Consider the following 16,434-nt stretch of genomic DNA (forward strand, 5'->3'; position numbering starts at 1 on the left):
GTTTGGTCATTACACTGAAAAAAAAAAAAAAAGATCCAATTCCTCATCTACACATTCCAGGTGGATGGGGGAATCCTCCGACACTGGACCAGTGGGCGAACAACCAGGGTTGCTGTCCTGGCACTGCTATTGACAGCGCTGGTCTCTGTCTCCATGGCAGCAGCAGCGCATTATAACCCAATGCTGGCTACTTGGTGCATCATGTCTGCAGTCTCTGATCATCTCCTATATCATGTCTGCAGTCTCTGATCATCTCCTGTACTATGTCTGCAGTCTCTGATCATCTCCTATATCATGTCTGCAGTCTCTGACCATCTCCTGTAGTATGTCTGCAGTCTCTGACCATCTCCTCTATCATGTCTGCAGTCTCTGACCATCTCCTGTACTATGTCTGCAGTCTCTGATCATCTCCTATTTCATGTCTGCAGTCTCTGGCCATCTCCTGTAGTATGTCTGCAGTCTCTGACCATCTCCTGTAGTATGTCTGCAGTCTCTGACCATCTCCTGTAGTATGTCTGCAGTCTCTGACCATCTCCTGTAGTATGTCTGCAGTCTCTGACCATCTCCTGTAGTATGTCTGCAGTCTCTGACCATCTCCTGTAGTATGTCTGCAGTCTCTGACCATCTCCTGTAGTATGTCTGCAGTCTCTGATCATCTCCTGTACAATGTCTGCAGTCTCTGATCATCTCCTATATCATGTCTGCAGTCTCTGGCCATCTCCTGTAGTATGTCTGCAGTCTCTGACCATCTCCTGTAGTATGTCTGCAGTCTCTGACCATCTCCTGTAGTATGTCTGCAGTCTCTGACCATCTCCTGTAGTATGTCTGCAGTCTCTGACCATCTCCTGTAGTATGTCTGCAGTCTCTGACCATCTCCTGTAGTATGTCTGCAGTCTCTGATCATCTCCTGTACAATGTCTGCAGTCTCTGATCATCTCCTGTACCATGTCTGCAGTCTCTGACCATCTCCTGTAGTATGTCTGCAGTCTCTGACCATCTCCTGTATTATGTCTGCAGTCTCTGATCATCTCCTCTATCATGTCTGCAGTCTCTGACCATCTCCTGTATCATGTCTGCAGTCTCTGATCATCTCCTGTAGTATGTCTGCAGTCTCTGACCATCTCCTGTACTATGTCTGCAGTCTCTGACCATCTCCTGTATAATGTATGCAGTCTCTGACCATCTCCTGTATCATGTCTGAAGTCTCTGACCATCTCCTGTATCATGTCTGTTGTGTTTTTTGCTTTTTTTAAGAACAGATAAAGAAAAAAAAAATGGAGTTCTCCTGACTGCTTGAATTTTTTTTATGAAAACCGCGCGCAGTAATCGTGATGCATCGTGATGCATCGCGGAATCGAATCGAATCGAATCGAATCGTTGACCTGATAATCGTAATCGAATCGAATCGTTAGGCAAGTGAAGATGCGCACCTCTATTGACCATCATATTTCCTCTGACCATTAACCTGTACAAGATTAATATTGCACCTTTCCATCCACTCCAGAAGGGAAGCTTTATTGTCCTTATTCAGAGAGGTAATCCAAGCCTTGTTCTCGGCGTCCATTACTTGGTTGTCCATCATTGGAGAATGCTCTGCTGTCTCCATGGGCCATAATCGGTGGGTTGGAGGCTTGCCCCTAGTCCTCTTCAGAAGCCCCTGTCCTGGCTGGGTCTGTCACATAAACCACTATGGGTCACTCTGTTTGGTATTTTATAGACTGGCATACATAATTATAACCATTTAACAATGTTCTAATTAAGCCCAATCAAGACTTCTTCTCTTTGAGTGTCCTCCGTAACACTATATCAGAGAGGGGCACCAAAGAGTACAAATGATCATCCCTGGACTTAATCTCTCTGTGTCAGTAAAGATACTGATCGGTCGCCTCTGAGAGGAACTGGGTTTTCCTCTAAGCCTAACATGCCTGCTTCGATGAAGGTCAAATATTTTAGGTATACCTAAAGGCCAAACTTTTTTTTTTTTTTTTTTTGGATGATGTGCAGAAGTGTTAAACGCTTGTCCTGTGTGTTACTGCTGTCCTCTGGGTGGATTCATCATCTGTGTTTGTCTTGGTGGACATTGACACAGGATAGAAAGGGATAGGAAATCCAAAAGATTAAAGTTGTCATGGGAACAAGAGGTGAATAGAAATGTACCAATGGGAACATTGATTCTGGTAATTACCTTGTTTGTTTTTGCATTTACAGTCTGTCTTTTTGTGGCCTGGACCATGAGACTTTTTTTTTTTAATTCCAGCTATACTTAACAGCTCATCTTGCAGTGCCCTCACCCCCTTACGCATGCACACACACACACGAATGTCAAGGCATACATATTAATTTTGTCTCAGTGGATTGGAATAGGGACAATACTTTCTAGCTCCCCTGGCATTTCTTTGACGCTTCTGGGATATGGGCCGACCCTCAACGTCTTCATTTACAAAGCAGGATTGCTCGCCCTGCATTGTACATGATGATGAAAAGTTGAGACCGGTCAAGCAAGAGAAGGGAAGAGAAGCCACCTTGGAGGATCGGGCATAAAGAAAGGTGGAATCATGCAAGTGTGTATAAAGCTAATTAATTCAATTTTTAAAGATGCCAGAGTTCAGTTTTAACATTTCATTAGTTAAGTTTTAGTAGTTGCAGAATATAACAGTGATTCTTTGTGTTGCTGTGTGTATAGACCTCTCTCCCACAAGTAGTCCAGCTGACGGTGTGCTAAGCTTGTAACTTTGATTTGTCTGTGACAGGTGACATTGGAGAAGGTCCTGGGTATCACGGTGTCAGCTGGAAGAAGTCTCTCCTGTGACCCGAAGACCGGCCTTGTTGCATATCCAGCTGGGTAAGTTGATCCTTTTTCATTTCATCCTCTGGGGCTTGATGCTGGACAGAGGTCTTATGGTGACAGGTTAGAAAGTTTTTTGCTTGGTCTGGTTTGTAATTCATTCATAGAGCATGCTGCCCGAAGGAGTTTGGGGAAAAAATATAATACTGTACACTTAAAAAAAAATCAGCTGCCAACTCTTATTAATATATATCCAACGTGTGACAAAGGTATCCTTCATTAATCTAATCAAATCAAATGCAATGCTGTGTACACATAATGTAAGCAGACTCTCACTGAATCTGAGCACCATAGACCAAAAACACCATTTAATTAATTTTTAATATTCTATGCAAACTCCCCTATCCAGCCATGATTTCACCCCCTAGCCTTTCTGGTTGTGGCCATCTTGAGTAAGGGCAAATAATTTATGTAGCATTTACTTCCTGGAATCCATCTGCCCTTAGCTTAAGCATGCATGCAGGAGAATGTGCTTAGCTGAGAAAACCCCTCCAAACCCCTCCTCCAACCCTCCCCTCCTGAGGACTCCTGGGATGTCTGATCATTTGCCTAGCCAAGAAACCAGAAAGTTACTAAAGGAATGTTAAAAAAAAAAAAAAAAAGTGTAAAACATGTAAATATGATCGACAGTACTTTTCTAACTATCTACTGAAACTAGCAGCACAAATAATCAATGTTGATTGAGAGCCTAAGTGCCATTTTAACATAAAACATCTATAGTGTGAAGATCTATATAAAGTCCAAAACAATTAACAGTCTATAGACTTGCAGTGTGACAAAGGAAGCTCCCAGCTTTACTTTAAAGTGAAATAAAGTTCAGACAGGAACTAATCAAGCAAAATTGACCTTCATATTCTAAACTATCAAGCAGCACTATTGCTGAAGAGATTGCTATCGATGAAATAATTTCATCAGGAGCCTCTGAGGAAGTCAATTTGTTTTGAATGTGTTGAGGAGGACTAAGAAGCTTTATTGCATAGGATGCACCTGTTGCTTGTGTCAAACCATTTTTTTCTAGGCATACACTGTGTATGGGAGTCTTTTCTATTGGTCCAGCTTGGACCAATGCATGTATGCATATGCCATACCCATTAAATGCCTATGGAAGCTGGAAATCACTGTAGTAGCCTCTGCTACTACATTGTCTTTTGGGTCCTGTGCTGATTGGCTGCCTTGCATCATATTAACCACAAAGGGGGATTGTCTTCTTGGCAGCTGCTCCTATTCTCAGAATGAGTGCCAGGCATTCTTTTATTGGATGAGGTGGAGATTATGAGGTCACTGCCCATGTTTCAACCTTAAACAATCAGAAGGCCGAAATAGAAGGGTGAGGTACAACTTGTCATGGGACTTTAGGCCCCTTTCACACAGGGCGGAGCAGTTTTGGCGGACTCCACTTGCTCAGCGGGGATCGCTCCGCTGAGCAGGCGGATGACAGGTCTGTCTCCGCTCACTGTGCAGAGAGGGACCTGTCAGAGTCCCGCTCTCCTCTATGGGAAGATTGGATGAAAACGGACAGCCTGTCCGTTTTTCATCCAATCCGATCTGACCTGCTGGATGGATGGCGAACGTATCGCCATACGTCTGTTTTCAGCAGCTTTTATCGGATCGGATGTCAGCGAACACATATCTGCTGATACCCGCCTCTCCATAGTGGACAATGGGTGGCTCGATCAGGTCCCCCTGAAAAATGGACAGGTGCACCCCGATCGTGTGACAGGGGCCTTGGTGTCCAATGAGTGTGAACTGAGCTTAAAGCAGGCCATACACGGTCGAATTTCGAACAAATTTTCTTTTCAAAATGAGAAAGTTTTTTTTTTTTTTTTTTGTGATCCGATGATGCCACCATTGATTTTCGAAATTCGGCCGACCAAGCCGAATGTTGCTACAGAAAATAATTTTCGTGGCCGGGAATCTTCTTTTCTCTCCGTAAATTTTCTTTTCTTATTACATTTCTCACACGATTCTCCCATCATTTATTAGAAAATCGTTTGTTTTTCTAAAAATTTCTAACATGTCCGATTCCTCAAATTTGATTGCCGCACGAAAATCGGCCGGTGCTGCAGCCCACTAATGGTGCGAAATTCGTACGAAAATTCTTTGATATGATTTTCGAAAGAAAATTATTTCGACATTCGAACCGTGTATGGCCGGCATTAGACTGCTTTTTTTGTTTTGCTTATCTGTTTATTCCACTTGTTTTGTTTCCAACAAATTGATTTGGTTATACTTAGGCCTCTTTCACACGGATGATCCGTATGTCCGTTTTTCATCCATCCGTTTTCGGATGAAAAACGGACATACAGTCATCCCTATGGAGCGTCGGATGTCAGCGGTGACATGTCCGCTGACATCCGACCCCGCTCCGATCCGAAAAGTGTAACGGAGGAAAAACCTACTTTTCCCTCCGTTTTCGGATCGGATCGGATGACGACGGACACTACGGACCGTCATCATCCGATCCCCCCATAGGGGAGAGCGGCGCTCTGACAGGTCCGTCGCTGCACAGCGTGCAGCGATGCACCTGTCATCTTCCTGCTCAGCGGGGATCGGTGGAGCGATCCCCGCTGAGCCAGCGTGTGTTCACGGGGCGGATCATGACTGATCTGCCCCGTGTGAAAGAGGCCTTAATCTTTTCTGAGCAGTAAAACCGCTAATAAGCCAGTGTTGTGTCTTTCAGCTGCTTTTGAAGTTTGAAGAAATTTTTTCTTTTCTGTTATTTTTGCTTCGGGGTAATTAGGGAGGTCATTGGCAGTCTTGGCATTTCTGAGCCAGGTGTTGTACATTACACATTGCCCGCAGGTCTGCAGCTCTCTGTAGCATTTGTTTTTCTCCTCCCAAGTTCGGGTCATAGTAAGGACTTCTTTCCTGTGGTTTGATTGCAGTATGTTTTGAAACCCCATAATTATCCATGATATGCTGAAATCTGACTCCAAGATCGGGTCTCCCAACATACAGCTTTATGAATCACAGAAAGGTGAAATGCTCTTTTTTTCAGATGTTGCCTTTCGTAGTTGGTGAAACCTACAATTTTAGACCTTTTTTTAGGTTCTTTTTTATAACACTTTACTGCAGTACAAAACAATCACTTCCAGCACATAGAGGTCCTCTACTGTTGAATAGGACTGTGCAACAATTTCAAATGCTAGGCGGATGCAGCCTTCCATGGATAAGGGAATCCAAAGTGGAACTACAAAAACAAGGAGACAGGAATGCGCAAGCACCAAGTGCATTACCACAAAAAAAATGTATTAGAGCCTTTTATTTTTTTATTCATTTTATTTGCTCAAATGCAAATTTTTGTGGTAATGCACTTCGTGCTTGTGCCTTCCTGTCTCCTTGTTTTTGTAGTTGCACTATACGATATGCTTCCATGGACTTATAAGCTTGCCATAGGTGGATCAGTATGCCAAGACTGCCTGTTCGAGAGGAGTCCATCTAGTGATCAACTCTTCTCGAACAGGACTGGTGAAAAATTTGTGTTAGATCGGCACTGGTAGCCAATCGACTGCAGCCACTGATCAGTGTATTCTGACAGTGGAGTCCCCACTGTCAGAATACAATAGTGCAGTGGGGAGGTTTGCTCCATCCACCTTGAATGTGTGGATGGGGGAATCCATTTTTTTTTTACTTTTTTTTTTTTTTTGAGTTGGCTGGCTGATCCGGAAAAAAACAAAACAAATGGCTCACCTGTGGCCAGCCATAGTGATAAGTTTGTCTATGAAAGTCCAACATGACCTGCCAATGTTTGCTAACAAATTGTGAACTGATTAAGCTGATCACATTCATGTATATATCCATAAAAAAACTCTACTGTACATGAGTGCCCTTAACGCAGCTTGCCACGGTAAAGTATAACTAACTAAAGGCAAAACTATTTTTTTTTTCTTTTGGATAGAGTGAAAAGGGTTTAGAAAACTCTACTGTGTGTGTGTGTCGCCTCTGGAGAGATTCACCTTCTCTATTTGTATGGTTTACCATTCTCACCCTAAGTGAAAGAATATTTCAAATTTTTGTGTTGTCACGAGAACTGAGATCGAGGAGAAATCTAGCAAAGGGGGACACTGGTGATAACCCGGGGTTTCCATAACTAAAGTGATATTTAAAGTCTTGGGTCACTCGCCGGCGTGCCTGGCCCCTCCATCCCGCCGAGTGCCCCCACAGCAAGCATCTTGCTATGGAGGCACCCGAGCCCCACCCCCTCTCTCTCTCTGCATTGGCTTACTAAATTTAATTGAGAGCAGCAGGAACCAATGGCACTGTATCAGCCAATGAGGAGGGAGTGTCGCATCGTGCAAAGCTTGTCGCCCAAAAGAAGCTCCTGCTCCTTTTTGAGTGACAAGCTTCATGTGTTGAGGTTTGCCATGATTGCATATCGATTCATCCTGGCAGAACTGCACCGCGTTTTTTTTAGGTGCCAATAAAAGGAATGGCACCTGAATTCGCATTGTGCGATTTGTCATTTTTGCAGAGCGTTTTGAAGTAGCAGACAGAATTGCGCCGATTCTGCCCGCGATTCAAAACTCCCAGGTATGAAGGGAGCCTTTGAGGGATTTCCTCTTGCTTCCTGTTTTGGCTATGGGACAGGAAGTGAAGGGAAATCTCCTCCAAAGGACACAGATGGTAAAATATTGACAGGATTTATAACTTAAAATTGGAAATAAATGAAAATGACCTTGCTTCTTCAGTAATATTCAACATTCATCATGCCCAAGATTGCACAACCTTTTAGCCAGAATTTTCCAGCGACTCTTCTTCATAGTGCACATATGTGCCACAGCCCCATTCATTCTTTTGGATGAGCCGTATTCCAGCCGTCCATCAGAAAACAGCTGACCAATGAGAATAAATAGGACTGTGATGTGCTATTATGAAAACAAGCTGTGTGGCACCTAGCAGGACCACACAGTGAAGATCACTGGAACGGGGGCAGAGGTGGTGGAGAATTATGTACAGTAGGCGTTCATAGAAAGTGTTCTTGTAATATGCATAAATGTGTTTTCTATGTGTACTACTTCACAAGAAACTCAGGGCAAAGCAACAGGAACTAATCTTTCTGCAACAACTGGGAGTTTACACGTGACTTTTCTTCACTCATGACATCCAAACAGAATGGCAGGGGAGAGAGAGGAAGGAAAGTACACGCTCCTGGTGGGCTAATTAAAATGAATCTGTTTTGTCCAACCTGTGAAAATCACACGTTCTCTTAAAGTGACCACTATTGTAACATCTATTATATAACGATAACTGTTTGCAGTTAAACCTACTGTAACTGTTCAGGCCCAACTGGCAGTGTTCTAATTTGGCCCAATCCCTTTCACTATTGCTGAACAGTTTGTTATACGTGGATCCAAGTTCAGCAGGAACCAGCCGAATTTCGATCCATGTGTGTGGCCACTTTGGTTTAACAGACATATTGACTTCTGTTCAACCTCCCTGTTGGTATATTTTTGCTCGATCAGCTGCTATAGGCTGCAGGACTGATCTGTGAATGTTGATGGCAAATATAATTGCCAACTTGGTTTTGAGCCCTGGTTCTAGAACGCATGCAATAGCATTACAAGTGAAATAACATGATTTTGTATGGAAGCTGTTCACATATATGCAGTACATTCCAATGTAATTTCAACAATTCTGTGCTGTGTTTCTGACCTGTTCTCAAGAGCGAGAATGCAAAACGCAATGGAATAGCAGCAGAACCCGCATCAAGTTGCATGGACATGATTCTTCAAATCACACTAAAAAAACGCACCGCATAAGTGTGAACCTAGCCTAAAAGTGTACGTTTTTTTTTTTTTGCTGATATTCTCGTTCTTCAGTATAAATATGAAGCCAGCAAAGTGTCACGAGACTTAATATTCATATGCTTGTTCTGGGTTAGTGACTTGCCACATAGTGCCTCGTTGATCAGGCTGATGGCCCCCAGTTTGACTCCTCAAAAACAAGATGGCACTAGCAGCTCCTTCATTTATATTCTGACAGATTCCTACTAAATGCAGATCAACCACTTCCCGCCCATAGGCCGTCATATGACGTCCTGGACTTTGAGTGGGGATATCTGAATGATGCCTGCAGCTACAGCCATCATCCAGATACTTTTTCAGCCAGCGATTCTGTGCACCGTAAGAACAATCATAGCAGCAGTTCAGCCGCTTGATCATTCTTTCAAGCGGCGAGAGGGGACATACCCCCCCCTCCCGCCGCCCCCCGGAGCTTCTCCTGGCTCGCCCCTGCGGGTGGTGATTCGGAGAATGAATCTGTAGCCGGTGGAAGTTGAGCAAAGAAATTTCAGGTGACCAGATGGTCCCCAGTCATCTCTATGACTCTCGTAGGCCCATGCGCGACGTTATGACATCACATCCAGGCCGGCGGAAGTAAACAATGCTGGGGATGCGGCTGGAAAAGTCGAGAGAGTTTATTTTTTTTAACTCAGCCTTTCCAGCCTGAAGCAGAGATGTAGGGTCTTGTAGACCCCACATCTCTCCATAAAGAGGACCTGTCACGCACTATTCCTTCTACAAGGGATTGGAGCTGCACAGGGACAGGGGCGCTTTAAATTTTAAATTATTGATCAAACATCCCTTGTAATAGGAATATGGCATGATCAATCCTCCTTACAGTGAGATATGGGGTCAATAAGATCCCACATCTCACCTCTAGGCTGGGGAGACTGAAATCAAAATAAAAAAAAGAAATAAAACGATCTCGGCTTCCCAGCCGAGGTGGTGCCATTTGTTTGAATACAGCTGCTGGGAGTGACGTCATAACATCATGCCCGGCCTCCGAACGATCATAGAGACTCCAGCGACCATCTGGTCCGCTGGAAATCTCTGTGGTCACCAACCGGGGTCGGAGGATCCTTTGTCCGACTCACCGATGGAAGCGGTGAGTCGGTAGAAGCATCGGAGGGCGGCGGGGACGTCCCCTCTCGCCGCCCGTAAGAACGATCAAGCGGCGGAACAGCCGCTATGATCATTCATATGGTGTAGGGAATTGCCGGCTGAAAAAGCCGATATCTGAATGATGCCTGTAGCTGCAGGCATCATTCAGATATACCCGCATAAAGTCGGGTATATGATGTCATATGACGTACTTTTGAGGGCTGTCTGCTTTTGCAGAGCAGAGAGAATTCTCTGCAAAGAAAGAATCGGAAAATACTTTGGCAAGATCGCAACAGGAAAAAATCGCGATAACGATTAATTGTGCAGCTCTACAAGGGATGTTTACATTCCTTGTAATAGGAATAAAAGTGATCACATTTTTTTTTTTTTTCTTATAGCGAAAGTGTAAAAATAAAAAAAAGTAAAAAAAATAAATTTTAAAGCATCCCTGCTTGTTTGCGCACAGAAGAGAACGCATACGCAAGTCGCACCCACATATGTAAACAGCGTTCAAATCACACATGTGAGGCATTACCGCGTGCATTAGAACCAGAGCAACAATTCTAGCCCAAGACACCTCCTCTGTAACTCTAAACTGGTAACCTGTAAAAAATTTAAATCCTATGGAGATTTTTAAGTACCAAAATTTGGCACCAATCCACGAGCGAGAACAATTTTAAAGAGTGACATGTTGGGTATCTATTTACTTGGCATAACATCATCTTTCACATTATACAAAAAAATTGGGCTAACGTTACTGTTGTGTTTTTGTTTTTTTTTTACCTTTTTTTCCCCCTGCAAAAAAAGTGTTTGAAAAATCACTGCGCAAATACCGTGTGATATAAAAAGTGGCAAGGACCGCAGTTTTATTCTCTAGGGTCTCTGCTAAAAAATATATATATATATATATATATATATATATATATATATATATATATATATATATATATATATTTATTGTTGGGGGGTTCTGAGTAATTTTCTAGAAAAAAAAATTATGCTTTTTACATGCAGGAGCGTGTAATTTGCCGGAATTTTCCCAGATGGAAAGTGGTTGAAATGAAAATCGACAAAATATTCTGTTACCTGTCACGCACATAATATTTTATTTATGAAGATCGTTTTAGAAGATAAACACTCTTGTCTCCAGTTAGTCTGTGTGAAGAAAATGCCTCATTAGTGTTGCGTTGAGATATACGGTATTTTTTTTTCTGTCCTTGTCATCAGGATAAACCTTGGATAAACAAGACTCTACACACTACAGTTTTTTTTCTGCAACCCCACAGGTTGCACAAAAAAAAAAAAAAAACTGTTATCACTGGTCGGAGCCGCTGTACTAACCATGCGAGGTTAGTCCAGCGATCTCCCCGCTGAGCTGTTGTGTTCTGACAGGGGATAATCCCCCCCTTCAGAACACTCTGATCAGTGCTCTATGCTGTCGGTCGGATGCTGGTTTTCCAGCATGCACGTCCAACAGAAGTCTGTCAAGCAGACCGAATTACACACGGGCAAAGTGTTGGCCGTTTTTTTTTTCGGAGCCGTCAAATGTCTCCTGACATTCTGCCCGTGTGTACGGGGCTTTAGTACACCAGGACCCACCAGGAAAATGTATGTCCCACTATGGGGCTACATTTGTATGTGTACTGGTTTTATAATGTGAGGATCTCTACCAGCCCTTTCCTTTTCATCTTGACTATTTAATGAGATATTAATGAACACTGAAATTATATTTCATTTTTCTATTGATATCAATAGTACCTTTTAGGGCTTGTTTATACTTGCTTCAAAATGTGGCATTGGACACACTTTTTTAAAGCACTCGGAATGCTAATCAAAGCACCTGACCCTAAATAAAATGGCGAGCTCGCAGCCCTGTTTACTCATTGCGCTTGCTTTGTTTCTCTTCAAAATTACCCCATGTCGAATTCCTGGTGCTTCAGGCTGGGTTCACACTATAGTGATGCGGGAACCGCTGCGGCTGTCAATACAATGTTAATGACACCCCAGATCGGTTCACAGATCGCAGTGCGAACTGTGGCTTAAAACAGGAATTGGATCGCATGGATGTGAACACTCACACACTAACACTCACTCAGCCAACACTGGCTGAACTGGCACAGAGCTCGCATTGCACAGACATCGCATGTGATCGGGTGCGAATCACATGCGATGTCCGTGTTCGCAATAGTGTGAACCCAGGCTCAAAGCTTCCATAAAAGTCTGACAATGCTTCCTAGCAGCACCTGCAGCTTTTGAGAGGCTTTTATTCAGCTTAAAGCCCGTACACACAAAAAGAAAATCGTACGGAAAATACCGCTTTCGAAGCAATAATCGGATCGTCATACGTGCCATTGCTTCAGTTGGCTTAAGTGCGCATGTGCCACATGATGTCGGCACATGCAAATACAGAGATATATCTCCTAAACCGTGCAGGTTTAGGAGATATCCAGTGCAGCTACAGGCAAGCTTAATTATAGGATTTTTTTAATCCCATATTCATGCTTACCTAGGTGGATGCAGCATTGGTCCGATGCTGCATCTGTCCTCTGTCGCCTCTTCACTGAGAACCGATTGAAGAACCGGTTCTCTCACCTCCCTGAGCGGAGAGCTGCTGCCTGTCAGTCAGCAGCTCTCCTCTCTGCTCCTCCACGCTCATCGGATCGCTGAGCTGTGGAGGGGCGGGAAGCGGCCGTCTCAGCGGCTCGCTGAGAGGCCGAGACTGCCATCAGTCCAGGCAGCTGGCGGATCCAGACTTCCGAAGTCGGGATGATGCAGTGCCTGGACTATCTGTGTGACGTCATCGGAGAGCGAACTTCAGACCTCTCTCTGCTGACAACGGGTCACAGGAGTGCAGAACGAATTGCACTCCTGTGACCCAGAGGAGAAGTCCAGCCAAATGAGCTCAGGCTGGACTTCTCCTTTAAGTCAGTCCCCAGCTACTTTAACTTGCTTCTAATTCTGACTTCATCACATGAATATATGTACTTTATGTGCTACTGTGGAGGGGGGAGCCTGGTATCTGCTTCAGATGGATTGCATTATAGATCCCTTCTGTTTTCTATAGAATATAATTCATCTTACTTCCCGGATGAAACATATGGTAGCTGAGTCACCGGCGGTTTTTCATTTCAAACCTTTGTGCATTTAATGTTTACTTCAAATATTTGAAGTATTTGTATTAATGGTGTACTTCATGTTAAAGGGACCATGTGTGACTGAAAATTCTGCCATCTGCTTGAATTTGAATTCAAAGATGACCAGTCATGACCAGGCTGCCATAACCCCGGTATTGTTTTTTTCCATTCGGTGGCCAGCTTTCAGATACAAACGGTCTCAGCAGCGAATGCGCCGCAAGATCACTTTGATAGCCAGAAGGAAAGGTGTCTGTACCCTCTCCCCCCCCCCCCCCCCCCCACCGTCGGTAAGCCTGGTACCAATCCGATGCAGCCAATGGCTAGGCTTTTTTTTTTTTTCTTAAAGTCAAAATGTATTTGTTTGCTTATTTATATTAAAGCAGCCCATCCCACCGTGCTCACGCGCAGAGCAAATGCATTAGGTAAGTCGTGCTCAAATTATAAATGATGTTCAAACTACACATGTCTCATGTGAGGTATCACCGCGATCTTTAGAGCGAGAGCAATAATTCTAGCACAGGTCCACCTCTGTATCTCTAAAGAGGTAACCTGTAACAATTTCTAAAGCGTCGCCTTGGGAATTTCTAAGTACTGTAGTTTGTCACCATTCCACGAGCGTGCAGAATTTTAAAGCATGACATGTTGGGTATCTATTTACTCGTAACATCATCTTTCACATTATACAAAAAAAGTTCTAACTTTATTTTTATTTATTTTTAATTCATTAGTGTATTTAAAAAAAAAAAAAAAATGCGTTTGAAAGGCTGCTGCACAAATACAGTGTGACATAAAATATTACAGCGAGCACCATTTTATTCTCTATAGTGTCTCTGCTAAAAAAAAAAATTATATAATGTTTTTCTAAGTATTTTTCTAGCAAAAAATACTATTTTTGAAGAATAATACTTTTTGAAATGCAAGTTTCACCCAGGCCTTACTTTTGCTTTAGAAGTCATCATCTCATGTCCAGGACTGTTGTATGGGCAGAACAGAAAAGACTCCACATTTTCCCTAGGCCACCAATTTGGCTATCAGAGGCCTATGTTAAAGGCAAAGTCCACCTTTTAAAAAATAATAAAAGCGCATGTTTTTGCAGGAGAAAAAAATGTGCAATTATTTCTATTTTATTTTTATTTTTTTAAGCATAGGAGCTTGGCTAACCCATGGCAATGCTAAATAATTGTATAACATGGTGTTTTTTTTTTTTGGGGGGGGGGGGGGGGGGTGATGACAGTGATTATTGCTAGCAGCTAAAGCTGGTGTTGGTAATCAATTGAAAAATCTGACAGGCTGGTTGTACCCAAGTTCATCAATAAATTTGGGTACATTCAGCTTGCCCATACATTGTTTGAATCTTAGCCAGTCCCTGCTGAACCAGCTGAGTTTTGAACGGTCTATGGCCAGCTTAACACTACTTGCATTTAAAAAAATACATTTAGACTCCTTTCACACTGGAGGCTTTTTTCAGGTGTTTTATCGCTAAAAATAGCGCCTGTACAGTGCCTGAAAAACATCTCTCAATGCTCCCCAGTGTTGAGTGCTTTCACACTGGGGCGCTGCTCTGGCAGGACGTTAAACTCCTGCAAGCAGCATCTTTGGGGCACTTTAGGAGCGGTGTATACACTGCTTTTAAAGCGTCCCTGCTCATTGAAATCAATGGGCAGCGCCGCCAAAACGCCTCGGCAGCGTCACTTTTAACCCTTTGTTCGCCCGCTAGCAGGGGTTAAAAGCGGCCGAAAAGCACCTCTAAAACGACGGTAAGCGCTAACGCGGCAGCGCTGCAAGTGTAAAAGGGCTCTTAACGGTGTAGTCATGAATACAGAGCGGCATTATTTTGTTCCTTTTATATCAGCTGGCATTCAGCTTTGAATGACCAACATTTTTAGCAATTATCTGTTTAGGTTTGCACAATCCTCTATCTCTAGTTCTGGACTCTTATCACATCAGACTCTTGTCTTGTCTTGCTCCTTTTCACCTGTTACAACATTCCATTGCTTTTCTCATAGTTAAGCGGTTGTAAATTCCAGCTCTGCTTTATGTTTCTACTCCTGTCAATGCCGCAAGGAGCACTCTGCAGAAAAACAATTTTCAGCTTTCCCAGCCCTCACCCCAGCTCTTCGTGATGTGAAAAGTCTCATTGTCTTGTCTCGCCATGGGGGTTTTATGTTATTTATTTTTACAGCGAAATTCCAGTTTTTGTTTTTGCTCCAGTCGACCAGGAAGGATGTCAATTCTGTTGTGCTTAGTGTGATTTGGGGAAGCTGGCACCTCAGAACTGACGATAACACATTGCTGTGAGGTAGTTACTGACAGGAACTCTATTGTGTCAGGTTAACCCTTAGATAGATTGGATGAGGCGTTCGGGTTCTTTTAGCTTCAGGAGTCCTGTATAGGAATGGACCAATGCACAAATTTATTTATCTCTGCTAATAAAGCAAGGAAGAATGGAGGTAACCCTTAACATTGGCTATATTTTATCTTAATCTCTATGCATTAAGATAAAAAGTCTTCTGTGTGTAGCAGCCCCCCCAATACGTACCTGAGGCCCATCTAGATCCAGCGATGTTGCAGGAGTGTCTCGGCTGCCCAGGACTCTCCTCTTCATTGGCTGAGACAGCAGCGTGGAATCATTGGCTCCCACTGCTGTCAATCAAAGTCAGTCAGCTAATGAGGAGAGAGAGAGAGAGAGGGGGGCAAGGCCTGGGCTGCGGCTCCGTGTCTGAATGGACACACCACGGAGCTGCAGCTTGGCTCGGGTGCCCCGTAGCAAGCTGCTTGCTGTGGGGGCACTCAACAGGAGGGAGGGGCCAGGAGCACCTAAGAGGGACCCGAGAAAAGGAGAATCAGGGCTGCTCTGTGCAAAACCACTGCACAGGGCAGGTAAGTATAACATGTTTGTTATTTTATTAAAAAAAAAAAAACAAGACTTTATAATCATTTTAAAGCCCCTTTCACACTGGGGCAGTGCGGGCGTTAGCGGTAAAGTGATGCTAGTTTTAGCAGCGATTTACCGCTGTGATAGCGGCATGCCCTTAACCCTCTGCTAGTGGCCAAGAAAAGGGTTAATAGTGCCTGTTTTGAGGCGCTGCTGAAGTGCTATGGATGCACTTCCGCATCGCTGCCCATTCATTTTAATGGGCAGGGGCGGTGCAGGAGCGGTGTATACACCACTCCACCGCCCCAAAGATGCTGCTAGCAGGACATTTTTTCCTGTGCTTTCACACTGGGGTGGCTTGAGAGGCGCTTTTAAAACGCCTGAAAAGAGCCCCTTTGTGAAAGGGGTCTAAGGTGCCTCTTTGGATACATTGATGATGAATCTCTTTCTAAAAAAAACTCCCAACTTTTCCTACAGTTAGTTCTGTTCAGGGTGGATTTGATTTAAATCAAGTCTATTTTAAATCACTAGTAAAAAGGCATGATTTAAATCAACATTTTTAAAGAGCAACTGTCATTTGTCCCGCAGCGGCTCCACCTCTGACCCGCTGTTGACTCACCGACCGTCCCATTCATTTTAATGGGAAGGCTGGCGATGTGGCAGTGACAAAAGGTGAGGGATGTGGCGGAAGCAGGTGAG

At 43.7% G+C, this 16,434-nt stretch overlaps 1 protein-coding gene across 2 annotated transcripts in view; it reads left to right on the forward strand.

Moving 5' to 3' along the window:
* MAPKBP1 (mitogen-activated protein kinase binding protein 1) overlaps positions 1-16,434 on the forward strand; it is a 255,393-nt gene that overhangs the window by 102,577 nt on the left and 136,382 nt on the right. For both annotated transcript variants that reach the window (XM_073609140.1, XM_073609141.1), the window contains exon 3: positions 2,751-2,842. In XM_073609140.1, coding sequence (XP_073465241.1) covers positions 2,751-2,842 — 92 coding nt within the window. The remainder of the gene's footprint in view (positions 1-2,750; positions 2,843-16,434) is intronic.

The sequence above is a fragment of the Aquarana catesbeiana genome, linkage group LG13 (assembly GCF_042186555.1).
Source record: "Aquarana catesbeiana isolate 2022-GZ linkage group LG13, ASM4218655v1, whole genome shotgun sequence".
Lineage (NCBI taxonomy): Eukaryota > Metazoa > Chordata > Amphibia > Anura > Ranidae > Aquarana > Aquarana catesbeiana.